At 36.2% G+C, this 17,561-nt stretch overlaps 1 protein-coding gene across 2 annotated transcripts in view; it reads left to right on the top strand.

Moving 5' to 3' along the window:
* The window catches only part of ARMC4 (armadillo repeat containing 4), an 87,336-nt gene that overhangs the window by 19,243 nt on the left and 50,532 nt on the right, over positions 1–17,561 (top strand). For both annotated transcript variants that reach the window (XM_035902432.1, XM_035902431.1), the window contains exons 10-14: positions 13,609–13,755; positions 14,054–14,263; positions 14,425–14,661; positions 16,032–16,142; positions 16,663–16,817. In XM_035902432.1, coding sequence (XP_035758325.1) covers positions 13,609–13,755; positions 14,054–14,263; positions 14,425–14,661; positions 16,032–16,142; positions 16,663–16,817 — 860 coding nt within the window. The remainder of the gene's footprint in view (positions 1–13,608; positions 13,756–14,053; positions 14,264–14,424; positions 14,662–16,031; positions 16,143–16,662; positions 16,818–17,561) is intronic.

The following is a 17,561-nucleotide window of genomic DNA, read 5'->3' as shown; positions in this document are numbered from 1 at the left end:
GCAGGGAGGGGGCTGTATTATTGTTCTAGTGCCAAGGCATAAAAGGCAATACCTAGATTGGGATTCATCTCACCTAGCTCTAAATGTAAACAGAGTAGGTGTTTGTAGCTGAGCTGGGCATTCAAGGCTACTTTTATGATCGGTGGAAAACCCAGTCACTTTTAGGATGTGATTCATCTGATATTTTAAGTATCTAATTCAGAGTGAGATGGATCACGTTTTCAACTTCATTGTTGACTTGATCTCAATTAACAGGAACGTAGGATGGCTATAGATGACTCGATCTTAATTATCAGGAATGTAGGATGGCTGTAGATGAGTGAATTTAGACAGATGATTCCCATCCCCACAGTTTTGTGCGTTGGAAATCATCAGTGAGTATAATGTGAAGTAGTCTTTTGAAGGCCTACTTTTGTTCCAGATTCTTTATGTATTTGGAAATAGGGGTTTGCATGCTTCCTGGCCCTTTTTCCTTGCAGTACTTTGTAAAGATCAGACTTTTTGGTAACAACCTTGGAAACTAATTGACAGTCCTCAGTTAATGGAAGAATTAATTGATGGGTATCTGCCAGATACCTATGCTCTAAATTTGGCCTAGCCAGCTTGGTGACTGTGATTAAGCTTTACACAGACAATAGGTGTGTGGTCAGCATCCTATAGGTTTGTCTTGCTTCTAGTTCTTCAGAAAGGTTTCAGTAGACCAGACCTACTGGCTTTGCACAGCTCTTTACCTTCTTATTACCATATGCTACACTGTCTTTGGAGCTTTTCAGGGAGTGGGCTGCAAAGTATCCTCACATTTTTAGGATGGTTCTTCTGACACTATGTCAGTGAACAAAGACGGAGGCTATCTGGATTCTGGAGAAAAGCAGGAATAAATAAACATCTGAAAGGAATTTGTAAGAATTAGCTGTCCAAAAAAACCAGCAACATGTGGAGATTTTGTAGCATTTGACTGAGATTGATGTTGTCTGAGCATTCAGAAAACCATTTCTACACAGATGCCAAGGACCTTATCTGCCTTCTGGTCACTAAAAGATACATATGTCCTTTCTTTGAGGAATTATATGAATCTAAGTTACTCACTTACTGTTCTATGAGAAACAACGTTTTTGTTCTCTTTACCCAAGAAATGCCTTTTAAGTTTCTATCTTGGCCTTCTGAATTACTTTGGTCTGTATTATCCCAACTAGCTGTTCTCACCTATCTGTACTGGCACATAATACATCTGAGAGCATGTTTGCTTGTTTTTCTTGCAAAACAAATTTAGCTATATTTAGCAGTTTTCCTGAAAGAACATTTTTTGTTCAGTTGGTATCATTTAGCTAGTTGGTATCTTTTGGAGGGAGATTGCATAGGCAGTATAAAAGACATCTTTATGGGATGGGAGGGAATTGGGAGAGAAGCGTAGCTCAAGGATCCCTAAGTGTTCACTGCTCATGTCAAAGGGACATTTTGAAGGCCATTGGAGGATGACTGTAGGGTAAGTTTGTCTCAGGGGTTTGTGATTCATGGAATCATAGAATCACTTTGGTTGGAAAAGACCTTTGAGATCATCAAGTCCAACCTTTAACCTAACCCTGCCATCCCACCACTAAACCATGTCCCTAAGCACCTCATCTATCCTTCTTTTAAATACCTCCAGGGATGAGGACTCTACCACCTCCCTGGGCAGCCCATTCCAGAGCCTGACAACCCTTTTGGTGAAGAAGTTTTACCTAATGTCTAGCCTAAACCTGCCCTGGCGCAGCTTCAAACCATTCCCCCTTGTCCTACCATCTGTTACCAGGGAGAAGAGACCGACCCCCACCTCACTACAGCCTCCTGTCAGGTAGTTGTAGAGGGCGGTCAGGTCTCCCCTCAGCCTCCTCTTCTCCAGACTAAACAACCCCATGTAGCGTTGTATATGACTTCAGCCAGAGGCTGAAGGCGGAAAGGGAGGAAAGAAAGCAGATAAATACTAACGTCAAGTGGAAGCCTATATAAAAAAATGTTTGCAGGTGACTGGGCTTAAATATTTAAATTTAAGGAGGTAGCCCACTTGCAACAGGACAGTATAGGACTGCAGCAGTTTTCAGTTGAATAAAGTTAGTCATGAATGCCATGGCCTGATTCCCTTGAACTTGACAAAAGGGCTCTTTGCTGGCCTTGCAGAGGTTTTCAGATCTGCAACCAGCCTTGTTCAGGGCACAGGGTACCCAGATGTTTGTATAAAATCAGTTATCTCAGGATGAAATGTCTGAACATAAGTTTCTAGTCAGCCTGCAAGAGCTGAAAGGCATTGTAGTGTTTGTTTAGGCACTATAGACTCATGACAGTATAGGGTATTCAGGCTAACCAACAATACAGGTATCCTGCCAGCACTGATGTCCTCTATGACTGAAGAAGACACAAAAGCTGAAGACTTGGGTGTGGTGCACAGTCATTGTGTCTATCCTACCTTAGTGTCCATGATGATCTTCCAGGCTCTGGGTTCTTACAAGAGTCTTTTTATATACATAGTTACTATCCCTTAAGAGCGGGCAAGGTGGAATATGAGTATCTTCTTTAACCTCACAACTGAAGATGTTTTGTCAAGCTGTGAGTGGTATTGGCCATGTATCTGGTGCTCATCAGGCAGGCTGAGTATACATATGATGATGTTGCACATTACTATTACAGTTACTGTGGCAGTGGAGTTCCCACCCCAAAATTATTTGTCACTTGATGGTAGAACTTTGTGTGACCATTTCTAGAGGGAGTTATCTGACCTTTTGGCCACAGATGTAGGCATGCAGAAAGCTTTACATTTCAATACCAGAGAGCTTTGAATGGAATGACTCTCCTATTGTGTGTGACTTACCAAGTGTGTAAGTCTCTATTCTCCAGAGCAACCTCTTCTGAAAGAGCCTGTCATGGTGGGCAGAGGAAGTCTAGGATGGTCACTGAAGATGAGTTCATTCATGCTGGACTGTCACTGGGAGACTATGGTGTGAGTCGGTGGCAATCTAAGACTTACACGATAAATATGGCTACCTCAAGCCACTTTGCCAGATGACCTGAAGTCTGAACTCTGGTACAGCTACCAAAGGTACTGCAGGTGGCCTGTAGTAACTAAAACCTAAGTCAGAGCTAAAATTCAGAATTACCTCAGTGCTCACACATTCTCTTGAATGGTGACATTTTGCAGGAACAGTAGTTTCTGATGGATCACTTAGATTAAATCCCAAATTAACATCTGTTTCAGTGATCTGATCTAGAAATCCCAATGGGATTGTGGGTTTGTTGTCCACATTACTATCTTTTTATTTCTCCCCAGATATAGCTAGGATTGAAAAGAGTGTAGTCCATTGTCTTTACAAAATTGTTCAGATGCAACTGGGGAATACCCTCCTAAAATGAAAATTTCACAAACGAGAAGAAGATAAACTTGCATTGTTAAGATACACATATATATATATATATATTACCTTGGCCAGGTTTTCTGTGGGTTTTGGGTCAGCATTTCACTTCTCTCCAAGTTTGAGGTTTGAGAAGTTACTGCGAAAAACATTGTACTATTCCTAGTCCAATGAAGTAAAAGTTCATATGTTTGTGCATGAACTACACTGACTCTTACCTCCTCTATAGTAGAATCCAATTACTATGAATCAGAAAAGGAAAGCTAACAGAATGGATGCATGTCTTGGGGGAGTTTTCAAGAGGGAATCAACAGTTGCCTAACAAAAACTTCTGGTTCACTCAGAAAAAAAAATAGACTTATTCTTTTGTTTGGAAACTCATTTCTTTTCAATTTCATAAAATACAGTGACAATTTAAACTTGCTGTGTCTGGGTCATAACATATATGTCACTTCTGCCAATATGAAGGGTCAGGATCAAGGTATTAATCTGCAGCTAAAACTGTGCAACTTCTGTGCATGGTTTTAGTCCAATGTGAACATTTTGGATTTTGTGATTTTGCGATTTTGTGATGCCTGTGATTTTCCACTGGCTTTAGTTATATTAATCTGTATGGTTTATATACCGTCAGGCTGTAGCCAAAGAACGCCAGAAGATTCAGGAAATGGGGCAGGGAGTTATTCCATAACTCAGTTATACTTGTCCATAACTCATCTCTTAACAAGTTGCAGCTTGTATGTTTTATAAACTAAAATGAAAAATTGGAACTAGTATTTAAACCAAAACAAAACGGAGTGTTTAGAGGTTCACTAGCATAGAAAAATTGCCTTGGTGAAGCATATTATACATTTTATACTGCAATACTCAGTTTTTCATTAAGCTTTATCAAAATTTATTTAAATTTTGAAGTATTTTCCAGCAGAAAATAGTCTGTGATTTGAGAGAGTCAAGTTCAACAGAAAATCAAAAGTGACAAAGGTGTAAATGAAGAATTCTGTTTTATAAATTACTACTTATTTTGGCTTTCTTGTTTTGTAAAAATGGCAATATTTTAATAATATTTTGGGCTGGGATTCCACTTAAACAGTCTTTTCATTCCAGGATTTTTTTAATTCTGTTAATGAATTTGAATAAATAATTTCTGGTGTAACAATAAAGGTTTCTGTAATTTGAGCTACTTTCTTTTGGATATTGCGTAAAACTGTATTGTTTGTTCAGTATTTTCTAAAAATATATTGACTTGGTACGTTCAGTCTTTATTTTTTCAAGTATATTGTAGCTGCCACTCAGATTATATATACTCATAATCAAAAGTAGGGTATTATTATACATAAGAATGAGAAAACTGCCCACAAACAGAAATTTCTTTTCCTGTTATTCAGTCATAGGCGTACTGTCATCGACATGCACATTAAGGTATCTATCCAGGAATTACTTAATACAGTAAATAAAATGAACTTTTACTATGGCAAAATAAATTTCAGCCATAGGTGTAAACAGAAAAAAAAAAAAAATACTTGACATCGCCATGCAAAGTGAAACAATATTTCATTTTCTGGTTGCATTCAGTCATATTCACTCTAAATCCAAATCCAAATTAAATACATTTATAAAAAGACTCCAAATAGCTACTATCTTTATAGAGATGTTTGTGACCCAAAAGCTGTATAATTTTCATTTCAACTGAAATGCACTATAACTTTATTGTAATGTTTGATTTTTCCATGCATGTATGTGCATTTTACTACCAGTTGGTCAACACATTTGGAATCATCTTCATAGTCTTGTTAGTACTTTTATAACTTGCACTTCAATAATGCCTTAGGTTTCAGTTGAAAGTTAATATACTGGGAACAAATATACTGGGAAAAGACATCTAGCCAGTAGCAGACAGGGATTTTGTCAAAGGACCTAAGGACCACAGGTATCCTGAGTCCAGGTATGGTGCCTTTCTCATAAACCCGTCCTTTCTCCAGTGTCAGTTGTGATAATTCTAAACTACAACGCAGGTCTTTGCTGTAGGAAGATGTCAGAGGGTTCAAGCAAAAGGAACAGGGTAATACATGCCATAAAGCGGTCTGTGCCAGGTTAGATATTCTATAGGTCTCCTGTACAACTCCTGTACAGTCTCAGCTATCTGAAAAGCTAATGTTTCTGCCTGCTGGCAGATCATCTGCAAAATCTAAATGATGTTTATGCTTTCCAGAGGTGACTGTAGAGGAAATTTTGTATCTTTCTTTCCTAGCTTACCGAACTGACATCATAGTTTAAAAATTAAAAGCTTTGTATTTGCTAGGAAGGGGCTTAATTAGGATGGGACATGTGATATTGAAATCTTAAGCCTGTGTATTTTATTATCTGTCACCTGTATCTATAATCTTATTTTAATGGATCAGTCATCTTTTTTTAAAGAAGAGAATGAAATATCTAATAAAAACATTTTAAGATTTACAAAATCTCATGGTCATAAAAGTTCACCAAAAATAAGTAATAGAAAACAGGGCTAGAGCAGAATTCAGGAGGTCATTTATCTGCTTGCCTCAAAAATAGCATCAATTCTTTGTGTGTCTTCTGGACAAATATTTCCTTAACTTTTCTTTGCTGTGATGGAGATTTCATAACTGCTGTAAGCAATACATTCCAAAATGCAAATATTCTTGCCATTAAAAAAGTTTTTTCTAATATCTAGTGTAAATTAGCCCTGATGTCATTAACCCCGTTATTTCTTGTCTTACCCGCAATGGACCTGGAGAACAGGTGGTTGTCTTTATAGCTATTCTTTAAACCACTTTCTTATTCTCTTCATCTCTAGAGTAAACAGCTCCAGTTCCTTCAGTTTTTCTGTGCAGATTGTACTTTTGAGATATTTTGTTACCCTCCTCTGGTCTTCATCAAGCTGGTCAGTATCTTTTTTGAAGTATGATACCTAGAATAGATGTAGTGCTTAAACTGTGGTTTCATCAGTGCCAAACTGAAGAAGGATGATTTCTTGTATCTTACAGGTTACAAATCTGGTTATAAGCCTCTCTGTAAAGTTTGCTTTTTTTTCTCTGACGATGTTGGGATATTGATAGGTAATATCTATGTTGTGTTCCATTGTTAACACCAGATTTTCTTCTGCAGTTCTGCAAACTAATGTTGTTGGCATAAGCCAATTCTTCCAGTACTATGGAGCAGATTCCGTGAAGCTCAGCTAGTATGAAAACATTTAAGTTCTCTATGTCCTTAGCATAAGCAGTGTTTACTACATCATCATTGATGTTAAGTATACATTACTAGAGCATAGTAAAGACTAATGGATAAAAAAGACCCATTAAAGCTTTTAGCCTTCTTGGTTGCATTTGTTGAAAGCTTGCTGTTGACAAGCAGTTTTCTTCCTCTTGATTATTACTGAACTGTCAAACAAAATGATGGTTTCAACTTGTGTGTCCTTTGGTAGTTGTACTGTGTCCTTATATGCTTGTGTTATTCTTTTATTTTCATTCTTAGTTACTTGATCTTGTTCTCTGTGTATGCTTCCTGAGTTTCAGTGAACTGAAGAGCTCATGATTTTGCCTGATTAATCTCTTTCTATACTTCCTGTTCTTCACCCTCAATGAGTTTTTTGCTTTTGTACTTTTTATGTAGTTTTTTTAAGGCACTGATGACTCTGCTGAACTTCCTCTTTCCTCCTTTCCCATTACATCATGCCTTCTGGTTTCCTGAATTTACATAACAACAATGGATGAATTTCTGACCTCCTGCTAGCATTTGTTTAATTGCTATTTGATACACTGCCATTTAAAAATACTACTGTACCTGTGCAACATCCTGGGCAACCAGCCTTCCAACTTCCCTGACTTAGGTTTGGAATCAAGATTATTTCAGCTGCTTTAGGAGGTAATGGCTGAAAAATAAGCATGAAGCCATCTTTGCCAGTTCTTTTCACTGTAAAATTCATTTAACAAACTTACAGAGAAAAAAGTGAAATGCTTAAGAGCATTAGAATATGTCCCCATAGCTAATTTTGGTTTTTCTCCCCATTGGAACTCTCTTTTACTTTAAGAAGCCCTAGGATGACCTTAAATACTAATTTTAACAAACATTAGCACCAGCAACTCTGTAGGTATCTATTTTCTACCATTTTCTATTGTTGAGGAACCACCATAACTTGAGCAGTGAGTGGGGCAGGGGAGGGGCATGCTGTATTTGAATGTGTTTCTGCCAGAAGGTGTCAAAAGGCACTTGACTGCTTCAGAAACAGTGCCCAGCATTCCATGAGATCCTAAGGAAGCATTTCTGAAGGTCTGAGGATTTTTAAATGGAGAACGATAAGACATTAAACAAGCCAGTGAAAAGGGGGCCTGGATGCAGCCAAAAGTTTACTCATCTTTCATCTTGCTGTGCATTCAGAATGGACAAACCAATCCATACAGTTGTATTTGGAGAAACATCACCAAATAAGGATGTTTCTAGTATAGTGGTGACTAAACCTAGCACTGTGCAACAATTTTGTCAGAGTTCTGGATGTGAATATGAAGTCAGTCTTTAAAACCAGAAATTGCAAAGTATGTGGACCAGGACAGGCTCTCAAAGGCAGATCTGAATTGCTTGGCAGGGTGTCTCCATTCAGATCAAATGTACTTCACGATGCCCAGGTGCAAAATTAAGTAGATGAGAACACAATACTTGGAACATGTCTGTCAGTGGGGGTTTGTCTTCTGGAAAGAGTCACTCTAAAAACTTTAGAAGTTAGCATGCAAGCAACTGAACAGTTGCTCAGTATTTCTGTGGCAAAGACAATTTTTTGTAATTGGGAGCAGTGAGAAGGCTTAGGGAAGCAAGGTTACCTTGTTATACATTGCTGATAAGACTGGTTTTGGAAGCAGTGAGTCTTCTTCTGGTGTCCAAATTTTCAAAAAGTATTGAAAAAAAGTGGTGAAGTCAGGCAAGCTTGTTATTTTAGCAGTAAAGCCTTTAGAATTCCCATCTCTTGACATATTTAAATCAAGACCGAAGTCATGCACCAGACAGATGAGAAGTATGTGTTTGTCAAATGCTAGTTATTTTGTGGTACACAAAAATAAATGGATGAAAACTTAATGACCTATATTATGAAGGCAGTCAAACTAGCTGGGCTAATGTTTGATTTTACATTAAATTTTGATTTACGTTTTTATGAATGAAAAGATAATTCAGCAACCTTTTCATGACACCTCTGTAGTTTTCACCATTCCTGAAATGCCCTTTTCATTTGTGGAAAGAATATAAAGGGTAGGCTCCACACTCTGCCCTACTGTAATGAAAAAATTTTTTGGGGAAGGTCTCACAGAGATCTTTTTCTTTTCTTCCTCCCATCACAGAAGGTGAGATTGGACTCACAGATACCAAATTTGTATACAGTCTTATTGTCTAAAACAGCTGCCTTTGTATACATACATTAAAAGTTTTAACTAGATTAATCTGTGTGTTATTGTATTATAACAGGGCCTCAAATAAAAAAGCAAAAGAAAGACAAGCTTTGCTACACATTCTTTATAGTTCTGTAATTCTCAGTTGTGAGCTCTTGAGTATCCTAATAAATAGAGACATTGCTCATACATTGCAGAGAAGATGTTTTAGTGATAGTGTAGCAGTGATACTTTTATTTTCATTTAATTTGTGGATATATACATTATACCACCATATAGGAAGAGAGGGACATTTTAAACTAAATCTGTGTTTAATTTCAAGCCTTAAAATTGATTGTTGATCTGCCAGTAGAGTTCATTTTGCATCCAACATATCAGATTTCAAATGGTATAACAACACGATGCAGATTTTATGTCAACTTAATGCAGAGGTAACTATTTCCATGCATGTTAAAATCTATACTGTAAGTACTGCAAGACTTACTGTAATGATAACTTCAAGAAACAAAAAATAATTGTTGAAACCATCAGTAATATTTCTTATTTTGTAGAACTGATGCTTCAGCACATATGAAAAATATTTTATTGTGGTTTTACTTTAAAAACAGTTTAAGTGGTGTGTGCATTTTCAAAGCTGAAAAAATAAAATGCATTTATATATTTTATATACCGTTCTATATTTTATTTAATATAGGAGAATTAAAAGTTGTTTTTTTTTAAAAAAATGATCCATATCAAATGTCATATGCCAGCCATTATACATGTAAGATAAGTGTATTATGAATTACTAAGTTACGTATAAATGTAGTTTCACCGTAGGAGAAGCACTCCTCAAAAGAAGAGACATCGCTTGTCAGGTTAGCAATATACTCTTACATTTATGTAAAATAATAAAAAGACAAGTTTTCTCTTTAAACACCTGTTGCAAAATTTTTGTAATACAAAGCAAAGTAAATCTCAAATTCTAAGCTATATGAAAAGTCCACAACCTTCAAAAAAGGACAGCTGTTGGTCCTTTTGAGCTACAGAATATTCTGTGTAGTTTTGGAATCATATCTTGTGGATTTTTCAGAAAATCATTTAGACTTTGATAAGTGTGGGTAAACTGATTTCTCTAGGAAAGCATTTGAGAAATGGCTACAATATTTTATTCCTTAAGACATATTTTACAAAACAGATCAAAATATGTTCTTAAAGATAGACATGTTTCATTTTCTTCTGAAGTCGAGATGGTAACGATGATTAAAAAAAGGTAACAGTAAAAATTGTAGGAATCTTCCTGTAGGACACTATATGTTACAGATGTTAAAAAATGACCTTCATATTTAAACAATTCTCTGTGGGGAATTTCTCTGGATATCTATTTTTACAAGAAATTTAAGTAAAAATTAGCTACAAAGCTCCATCCACATATACTTCATTGATTAGTGTTTTGTCTGATGTAAGTTACTGATCTGAAACTTTATCCAGTATTTTTCTCACACTCCTTTTGGATGCATTTTCTCACTTGTGATTTTCTACTACATTTATGGTACTTGTAGAAGACCATGTTAAATTTAAAGACTTTTTTCTGTAATTTGCCTTACTGTTTCTGTTTACCTTTAGGATGTGCTGTAAAGTGCTATGTTTTTGTTAGACCTACTTGTTTCGTAATAGCAAACAGTTTTTCAATATTCTGTATTTCAGTATGATGAGCACAGTTGAGCAAAATATTTTCCTCTGGAAAGGGTTGGCTCAAAGTCCTTTGCAGTTTCAGAGCTGTCATTTGAAAGAGATGGGCTTGGGCAGCACAGTTCAGGTCTGGATGGGAGCCAAAGCTTCCCTGGAATTCAGAGGCATGTGGGAGGTGGATACTGGAGTTTGATTTACTAGGTGCTCTAAGTTGTAACTTCCACATTAGCACCAGTTGGCACTGCTCATGCACTCCAGCTTCTGTTGCAGTTGCGTGGTAGCTCAGCCCTCCTAATTTCTGTGCAGCTGGGTTCATACCTGATTTGATTAATAGTAAATCTATATTATAGGTTCAAAAGGATCCATTGTTATCATATGGTTTAACTTTCTGCATACCACAGGGTGTATTCTTTGATCTTTTTCTTGCTTTTAGTCTAGTAGCGGTGACTGAAACAGAGCTTATCTTTATAAAAACATCCAATCTTGACTGAAAAATTTCCACTGCTGGAAAACTTATCACTCTAAGTAATTTCTTCCAAAGGATAATTAACCACACAATGGAAAACTTGCACTTTACTCCTCATCTGAATTTTAGTACCTTTAACTTTGAATCATCAAGCCTCTGTGCTAGACTAGAGCTCTCTGTGATCACGTTCTTCTTCCTCATAGATTTATTTATTCACTATGAATAAATCATACCTTAATTTACTTTTAAATAAACTGAATAGTGCTTCTCATCTCTGTCTTAATGCAACTGTTTTCCAGGCTTACAATATTTTTAATTTTTCTTCTCTGAATCATCTCCATATTTTCACTGTCTTTCTAGAACTGTATAAAGGAAAATTAGATGCAATTTCAGCAGTAGTTGCACAAGTGCCTAAAAAGAGATAATACCTACGTTCCTATTCAGTACTTTCACTTATATGTCCCCAAATTCATCCTTTTAATCAAATGTTATCACTGTAGTCTCAAATTCATATTCCAGTCTTTTTATATGCTCTGGTTACCAGGATAGAACTCCTATCTTGAACTATATCGTGTTTTCATTATTTGTTAAGTGTGTGACCTTAAATTTAGACATAAAAGAAACTGTATCGGGCAGATCAGAAGACACTGTATCCCAATAGCCTGACTGCAATAGGAGGGCAGACACGATAATTGGGATGGAAGTTTTCTATGCTAAAGCTCATTTTTTGCGCTCCAGATGTCCTGACCTCTGATTTCCACAAATGTGGGAAACTTGACTACATAACTTACAGTAATGTGAAACTCAGTTCTTATTCTACCAAGGCAAAAGAAACCCAGGACCATAAATGAATGCCCAGGGTGAAGTAAGAACAGGGCAAACACACAGCTTTCTAATACTCTGCAACCCCCCACCTGTTTTTAGCTCAGGAAGTTGAAAATTAAATGAGATATTCATGTTTTTACTGACCTTCAATGAAATCTTTTAGCTTTGACAGGATCCTTTCACAACTAGTTCCACTAGTCTGTTGCCTCATTTGAAGAACCAACTGCCTTTGTTTCTTTTTAACCTGAATCCTATAATACCTCATTATTAAAAGAGATTATATATGTATTAAAAGAGACATTGGACAGTCAATCCCTATCTATACTGCTCAATGCCTTTCCTAACATTGTAGACCTCTATTATATACCTTCAGGCATCCCTCTTCTAGACTGAAAAAACCTTGGATTATTTTTGCTGCTCTTCTCTGAAACTTTTCCAGTGCTAGAGCAACCTTCATGAAACAGAGGCTGCAGAACTGCATGAGGTTTTTAGGGTGAATGTGAACCATGGATTTATACAGTGGATAGTGACGTTCTCTGTTCACTATTTTTTTCCAAATAAGTTTTAATATTCCATTTGTTTTTTCATTGCCATCTATGCTAACCCATAGATATCATTTGTAATTTTTAATGGTAGCTGAAACCTATAATTTAATCTGTGGAGTTAGGACTGTTTTTTCTGATGTGCATCAATTCTCATTTTCTCATTTGCTATTTTATTGCCCTCTTGTTCTTAGTAAGTTCTTTAGGTTTGTCACAACTGACCCTGAGTCATAATATCATCAACAAGCTTTGTCACATGGCTAGTCCTCCCATTTTTCAGGGTGTTTATGAGTATTTTGAATTGCGCAACTTCAACACAGATCCATGGAACTCCACTAAATCACTTCCCTTTATTGAACTATTTGCTTTTATCCCTCATTTCCTATCCTTCAGTCATTCTTTCAATCCATGCAATGACCTTTCCTCTTATAATATAGTGGCTTAGTTTCTTTAAAAGGTATCAAGGAGGGACTATGTCAAAATCCTTCTGGAGTCCAGTTAGACATATCAACTAGTTCACCATTGCCGCAAGCTTGATAAGTTTTGTAAGGTGGGACTCCTCTTAACACATCCATGGTGGCTCTAAGGATATCATATTATTTCAAGAATATCATATTTAAACAGATGTCTGCTAATTCTGTTCTTTACTACAGCCCACCAATTTGCCCAGCACAGATATTTGGCTAAAAGGCCTTGGCTAACCCTTGAACTCCTTTCAGAGTTGATGTCACATCTGTTGTTTCCCAGGACATTGGTAACAGGGCAGTTTGAAGCAAGAGGTTGCATGCCACTTCTACTGAATCAACTACTTTACACTGTTTCCTTTATAGCTGAGTTGAATACTATCAAATAATGGCAATTTGTAGTTGTTCACAATGTCAGGGTTTTTTTTATGAAAACTTTCTCCAGTGACTTCAGCTTCAGAAAAATCTTCTGAAATGTCCTCCACAATGGAATCTCTTTGGTTTCTTCCAGAGTAAACACCAATGTAAAGAATGCAGATAGCTTCTCTGAAATGTCTTTATCTTCACTGTGTGTTCTTTTGCTATCTGCAAACACTCATACAAAACTGACAGTACTCCAGTGCCTAACTTAACTAGTCCATTCACAGCAAGACATATTAGTTATTTGTCACCTGTGCTATATATTCTCACTTCAATCTCTATGCCATTTGCAGACTTTATCAATAATTCCCTTTCTCACCATGTCTGGTGAGGCAAAAATAATCTAACAAGTTTCTTCTTTAGTAGTAGTTTTACAAGTATGAGTAGAAGAGATTCAGTTTTATATTAAATGCACTTTAGACATTTTGTTAAATTTTTGCTTTATTTTAGGGAGGTAATCCAACAGCTACTGTAATTGCATTGTGTTCAATGAGAGATTTCAATCTGGCTCAAGAAACTTGTCAGCTGGCCATCAGAGACATTGGATGTCTTGAAGTATTAATTAATTTACTTGATACAGAAGAAATTAAATGTCAGGTAAGTAGCTTTGTCGAATAAAGCAATGAATATGCCTTTTCTATTAGACTATTTTTTTAATTTTCAAAGTTATATCGTATAAAGAAAATGGATTTGTTTCTTTTCTCATTTCTGTATTTTCTCTATTTCAAGGATTATTTTTTTTTAAAAAAATCAATTTCTTTGACTTTCAGTTTCCTTCTTCTGATTCAATTTAAAAGATAAAATGTTTTGGATAACCCAGCATTTTTTTTTAAAAAAAAAATCTGTTTGTGTATGCTTAAATAATGTTTAATTTCTGTTATCTTTCATTATTTAGATTGGTTCATTAAAAATCCTGAAGGAAATTAGTCAAAATACACTGATCAGACATGCAATTGCAGATCTTGGGGGCTTAGAGATCATGGTGAAAATACTAGACTCTCCAGATAAAGATTTAAAATGTTTGGCAGCTGAAACAATTGCTAATGTTGCTCGATTTAAACAAGCACGAAGAACTGTAAGGCAGCATGGAGGGATCAAGAGATTGGTAAGCAGACATTAAAATTTGTACCCTTGTCATATGCATATTTTTGTCCAAAATACACATCATATGTTGTATACATGATTCTTGTGGTAGGGTTTGCCGTCATTAAAAAGCAGTATAATATCAAACTTCCATGTAGATAATTTAAAAAATTGGTTTTTTAGGTTGGGCTGTTGGAATGTATTTCAGCGGGATCAGCCAGTCTAACACCGTATCAAGCAAAAGATACTGAAATAGCACGCTGTGGGGCTTTGGCACTCTGGAGCTGCAGCAAAAGCCGCAAAAATAAAGAAGCAATCCGTAAAGCTGGTGGCATTCCATTATTAGCTAGGTGGCTCAAATGCTCACATGCAAACATCTTAACCCCAGTAGTGGGGACACTACAAGAATGTGCCTCAGAGGTAAGTAAACACATATAGCTATGTTATTTCTAATAATGAAAACAATTAGCTACTAAAAGGAAGCATTACATTTGACTGTCACTTATACCAGGACAGTTATCCCATCAGGAAGTAGATGCTTTGTGTGGTCAAACTGTTTTTGAGAAGATCACAGCTTGTAATGAAGTAAAGACCACATATTTTTTATTTAAAAAGCTAGGAGTAATTTGTGAAAGACAACATATAGAAATGAAATCCTTAATTAGTGTCATTTTTTTTCTCATATTTTCATCATACCTGAAAAATTTGGTAACTTAAGATGCTATATTCTGGTTAATCACTACATTTAAATTCTACAAAGCTAACCTGCAGATGTGGCCAAGAAGATCCAACGCACAGTGCAGGGCAGTGTGGTTTACAGTGTCCCTGTGAATTGGGTTAAGATGGTGTCTGATTGATTGCAAAAAGAAGAAAGGAATACATGTGATTTTTCTACAGATTTCCTTGGCAGGTTTCACAACTTTGAGTATATCCAGTTTTTAAATTTGAATACAAGTATTTTCTACCATTGCCATATGAGTGGTTATTTCTCCATTTGTGGAATCATATTTGAAATTAAGGTGCATTGCACTTCAGGTCGAAAATATACATAAGCTCTCTTGGTGAATTTGAGACATGGAAGACATGATAAGATTTTACATTATAAAATACTTCATGTTTTCAAAATTAGCTTCTTGAACTATACAGGTTTATACATGCTCCATAAGACAGCAACCTGGCAGATTTTAGCTTCGGTGAGTCTATGTTAAGAAGGTGAAGTTTTTGAGTGTTTCTTATCTGGCCAAATTTGGAAATAACACTAAATGCATCTCTTACACAGATGTTTCCCTCTTTTAAACAATGGTCCCCTGTTACAATGCATGTGGGTTAAAATTTGGAAGAAAAGATCACAAAAGAAAATTAATTCTAAGAAGATGTTTTTCTAACCTTGTTCTAGGAATAGATCTGTTGTTTTGGCTGCTGGCTTTCAATGAAATGAGTGGTTATTTCTTGATCCCATTCTGGAGCATCTTTTTCTTCCTTGGCTCTGAGCAGGGAGTCTGGACACCTTTCAGAATATTCTGAATTCTATTTAAGCCAGGTGGCTACAAAATAGGCATTGCAGCACCTGGTTTTACAGGTGATTTGAAGAGTACTGTAGAGAATTTATGTATTGGATTAACTTTGAGAACATCAATAGTATTTTCAAGGCAATGCAGATGATTTGTGCTTAAAATAAAGTACAGGTTTCTCAATATCAAAGCCTAGAATTGTAGCAGCATATTATTATTGTGACTAGTGTTATTAACTGTTAATATATAGGATTTAAAAGATGCAGTTTATCTTTTTAGCCAAGTTACAGACTTGCAATAAGGACAGAAGGAATGATTGAGAACCTTGTGAAAAATCTGAGTAGTGAACATGAGGAGCTTCAGATGCATTGTGCAAGTGCTATATTCAAGGTAATTGTTTTATTATAATCAGTAGATCAGAGCCAGGATTACCCTTTGTTTTCATGTGGTTGTCAGTTTTAATATTTGTTAGTTTTATTATTTCTCTAATGTGTAATAAATTACTTTATAAAAACATTGATGGCCTTTGGCTTAATTCTTATGAGAATATTTTAGCTGCATGTTTAATATTGTAATTAAGTTCCCAGTTGTTCTTGTGTGCAAGCCCTAAATTGCACAGGTAACCAATGGAAAGAGACAGGGCATACTGTGCAGAGCCGCTTTGGTTTTTTATGTTTGTTTGCCCACAAGGTGGGCAATGTGACAGTATAAGCACTGCTGCATATACAGTAGTGGTTTACTGTCAAACTCTCTTAGTGAGTTGTTAGCATATTCAGATACTTTAATAGAATACTTGTTTTCTTCTATATTAGTTTTTAGTAGTTACAACATAATACACCTAGCTTTTGAAGACATCATTTTACACATTTTACATAATATATATATGCATATATTTAATTTTTTTGTATAGTGTGCAGAAGATAAAGAAACACGTGACCTGGTTAGACAGCATGGAGGACTACAACCACTAGCTGCTCTGCTTGATAACTCTGAAAACAAACAACTTTTAGCAGCTGCGACAGGAGCAATCTGGAAATGTGCAATCAGTGGAGAAAATGTGTCAAAGTAACAATTTAATTTTACAAACATTTATTACATTATCATGTTTTGACTTTATGGGCCTTTATTGTTTTCAAAATTGTTACGTCAAGATTCTGCAAACCCATACTTTTTAATCAGTTGGGCTTTCAACTTAGGTTTTGTAGTACTTAAGAAATTGCCACCTGACCTCGTCAGGGTACAGTGGAACCAGTGTTAAGTTCCTAGAATCTTAAGAGTTAATGGGGACAATTGGTGCCTCTAAAGAATAATTAAGATATAGGACACTGAGTCAGGGGGTGTACTAGCACATACTAAACGTTTGATGCATGGGCATATCTCATATCCCCACTCCTCTCTAGCTTACAAACCAGAATCACTGCTGCATGGTAGAGAGAGTAGTTAGCACACTTAGCTTTAATGTTTCATGTCAAGAGAGACAGAGAGCAAATTATCTCATTCTAGGGTAAATATCTAATACACATTAGGTCACCTACTTTAGAAATATACTGGAATATAGGATAATTAGCCTAGATGCCTCTCTCCTTGACTACAGAAGGAGTTCAGAAAAGTAGCTGAGTCTGTACACCCAGCTTCTGAGTGGAATTAACTGATGAGAGTCCTACCATAGGTACCTAGAGCCTCTCAGTATCAGGGTTCTGAGTGACTATCTGAGAATGTGACAGCAGGAGCTCTCACCCTCCACCTTTCATGGAACAGCTTAATGATTGAGAATATTCTACCCCCTCATCAGATTCATGTACCTTACCT

The sequence above is a fragment of the Egretta garzetta genome, unplaced genomic scaffold (assembly GCF_000687185.1).
Source record: "Egretta garzetta isolate BGI_Z169 unplaced genomic scaffold, ASM68718v1 scaffold369, whole genome shotgun sequence".
In the NCBI taxonomy this organism is placed as follows: domain Eukaryota; kingdom Metazoa; phylum Chordata; class Aves; order Pelecaniformes; family Ardeidae; genus Egretta; species Egretta garzetta.
This window is presented reverse-complemented; position numbering and strand designations above follow the sequence as displayed.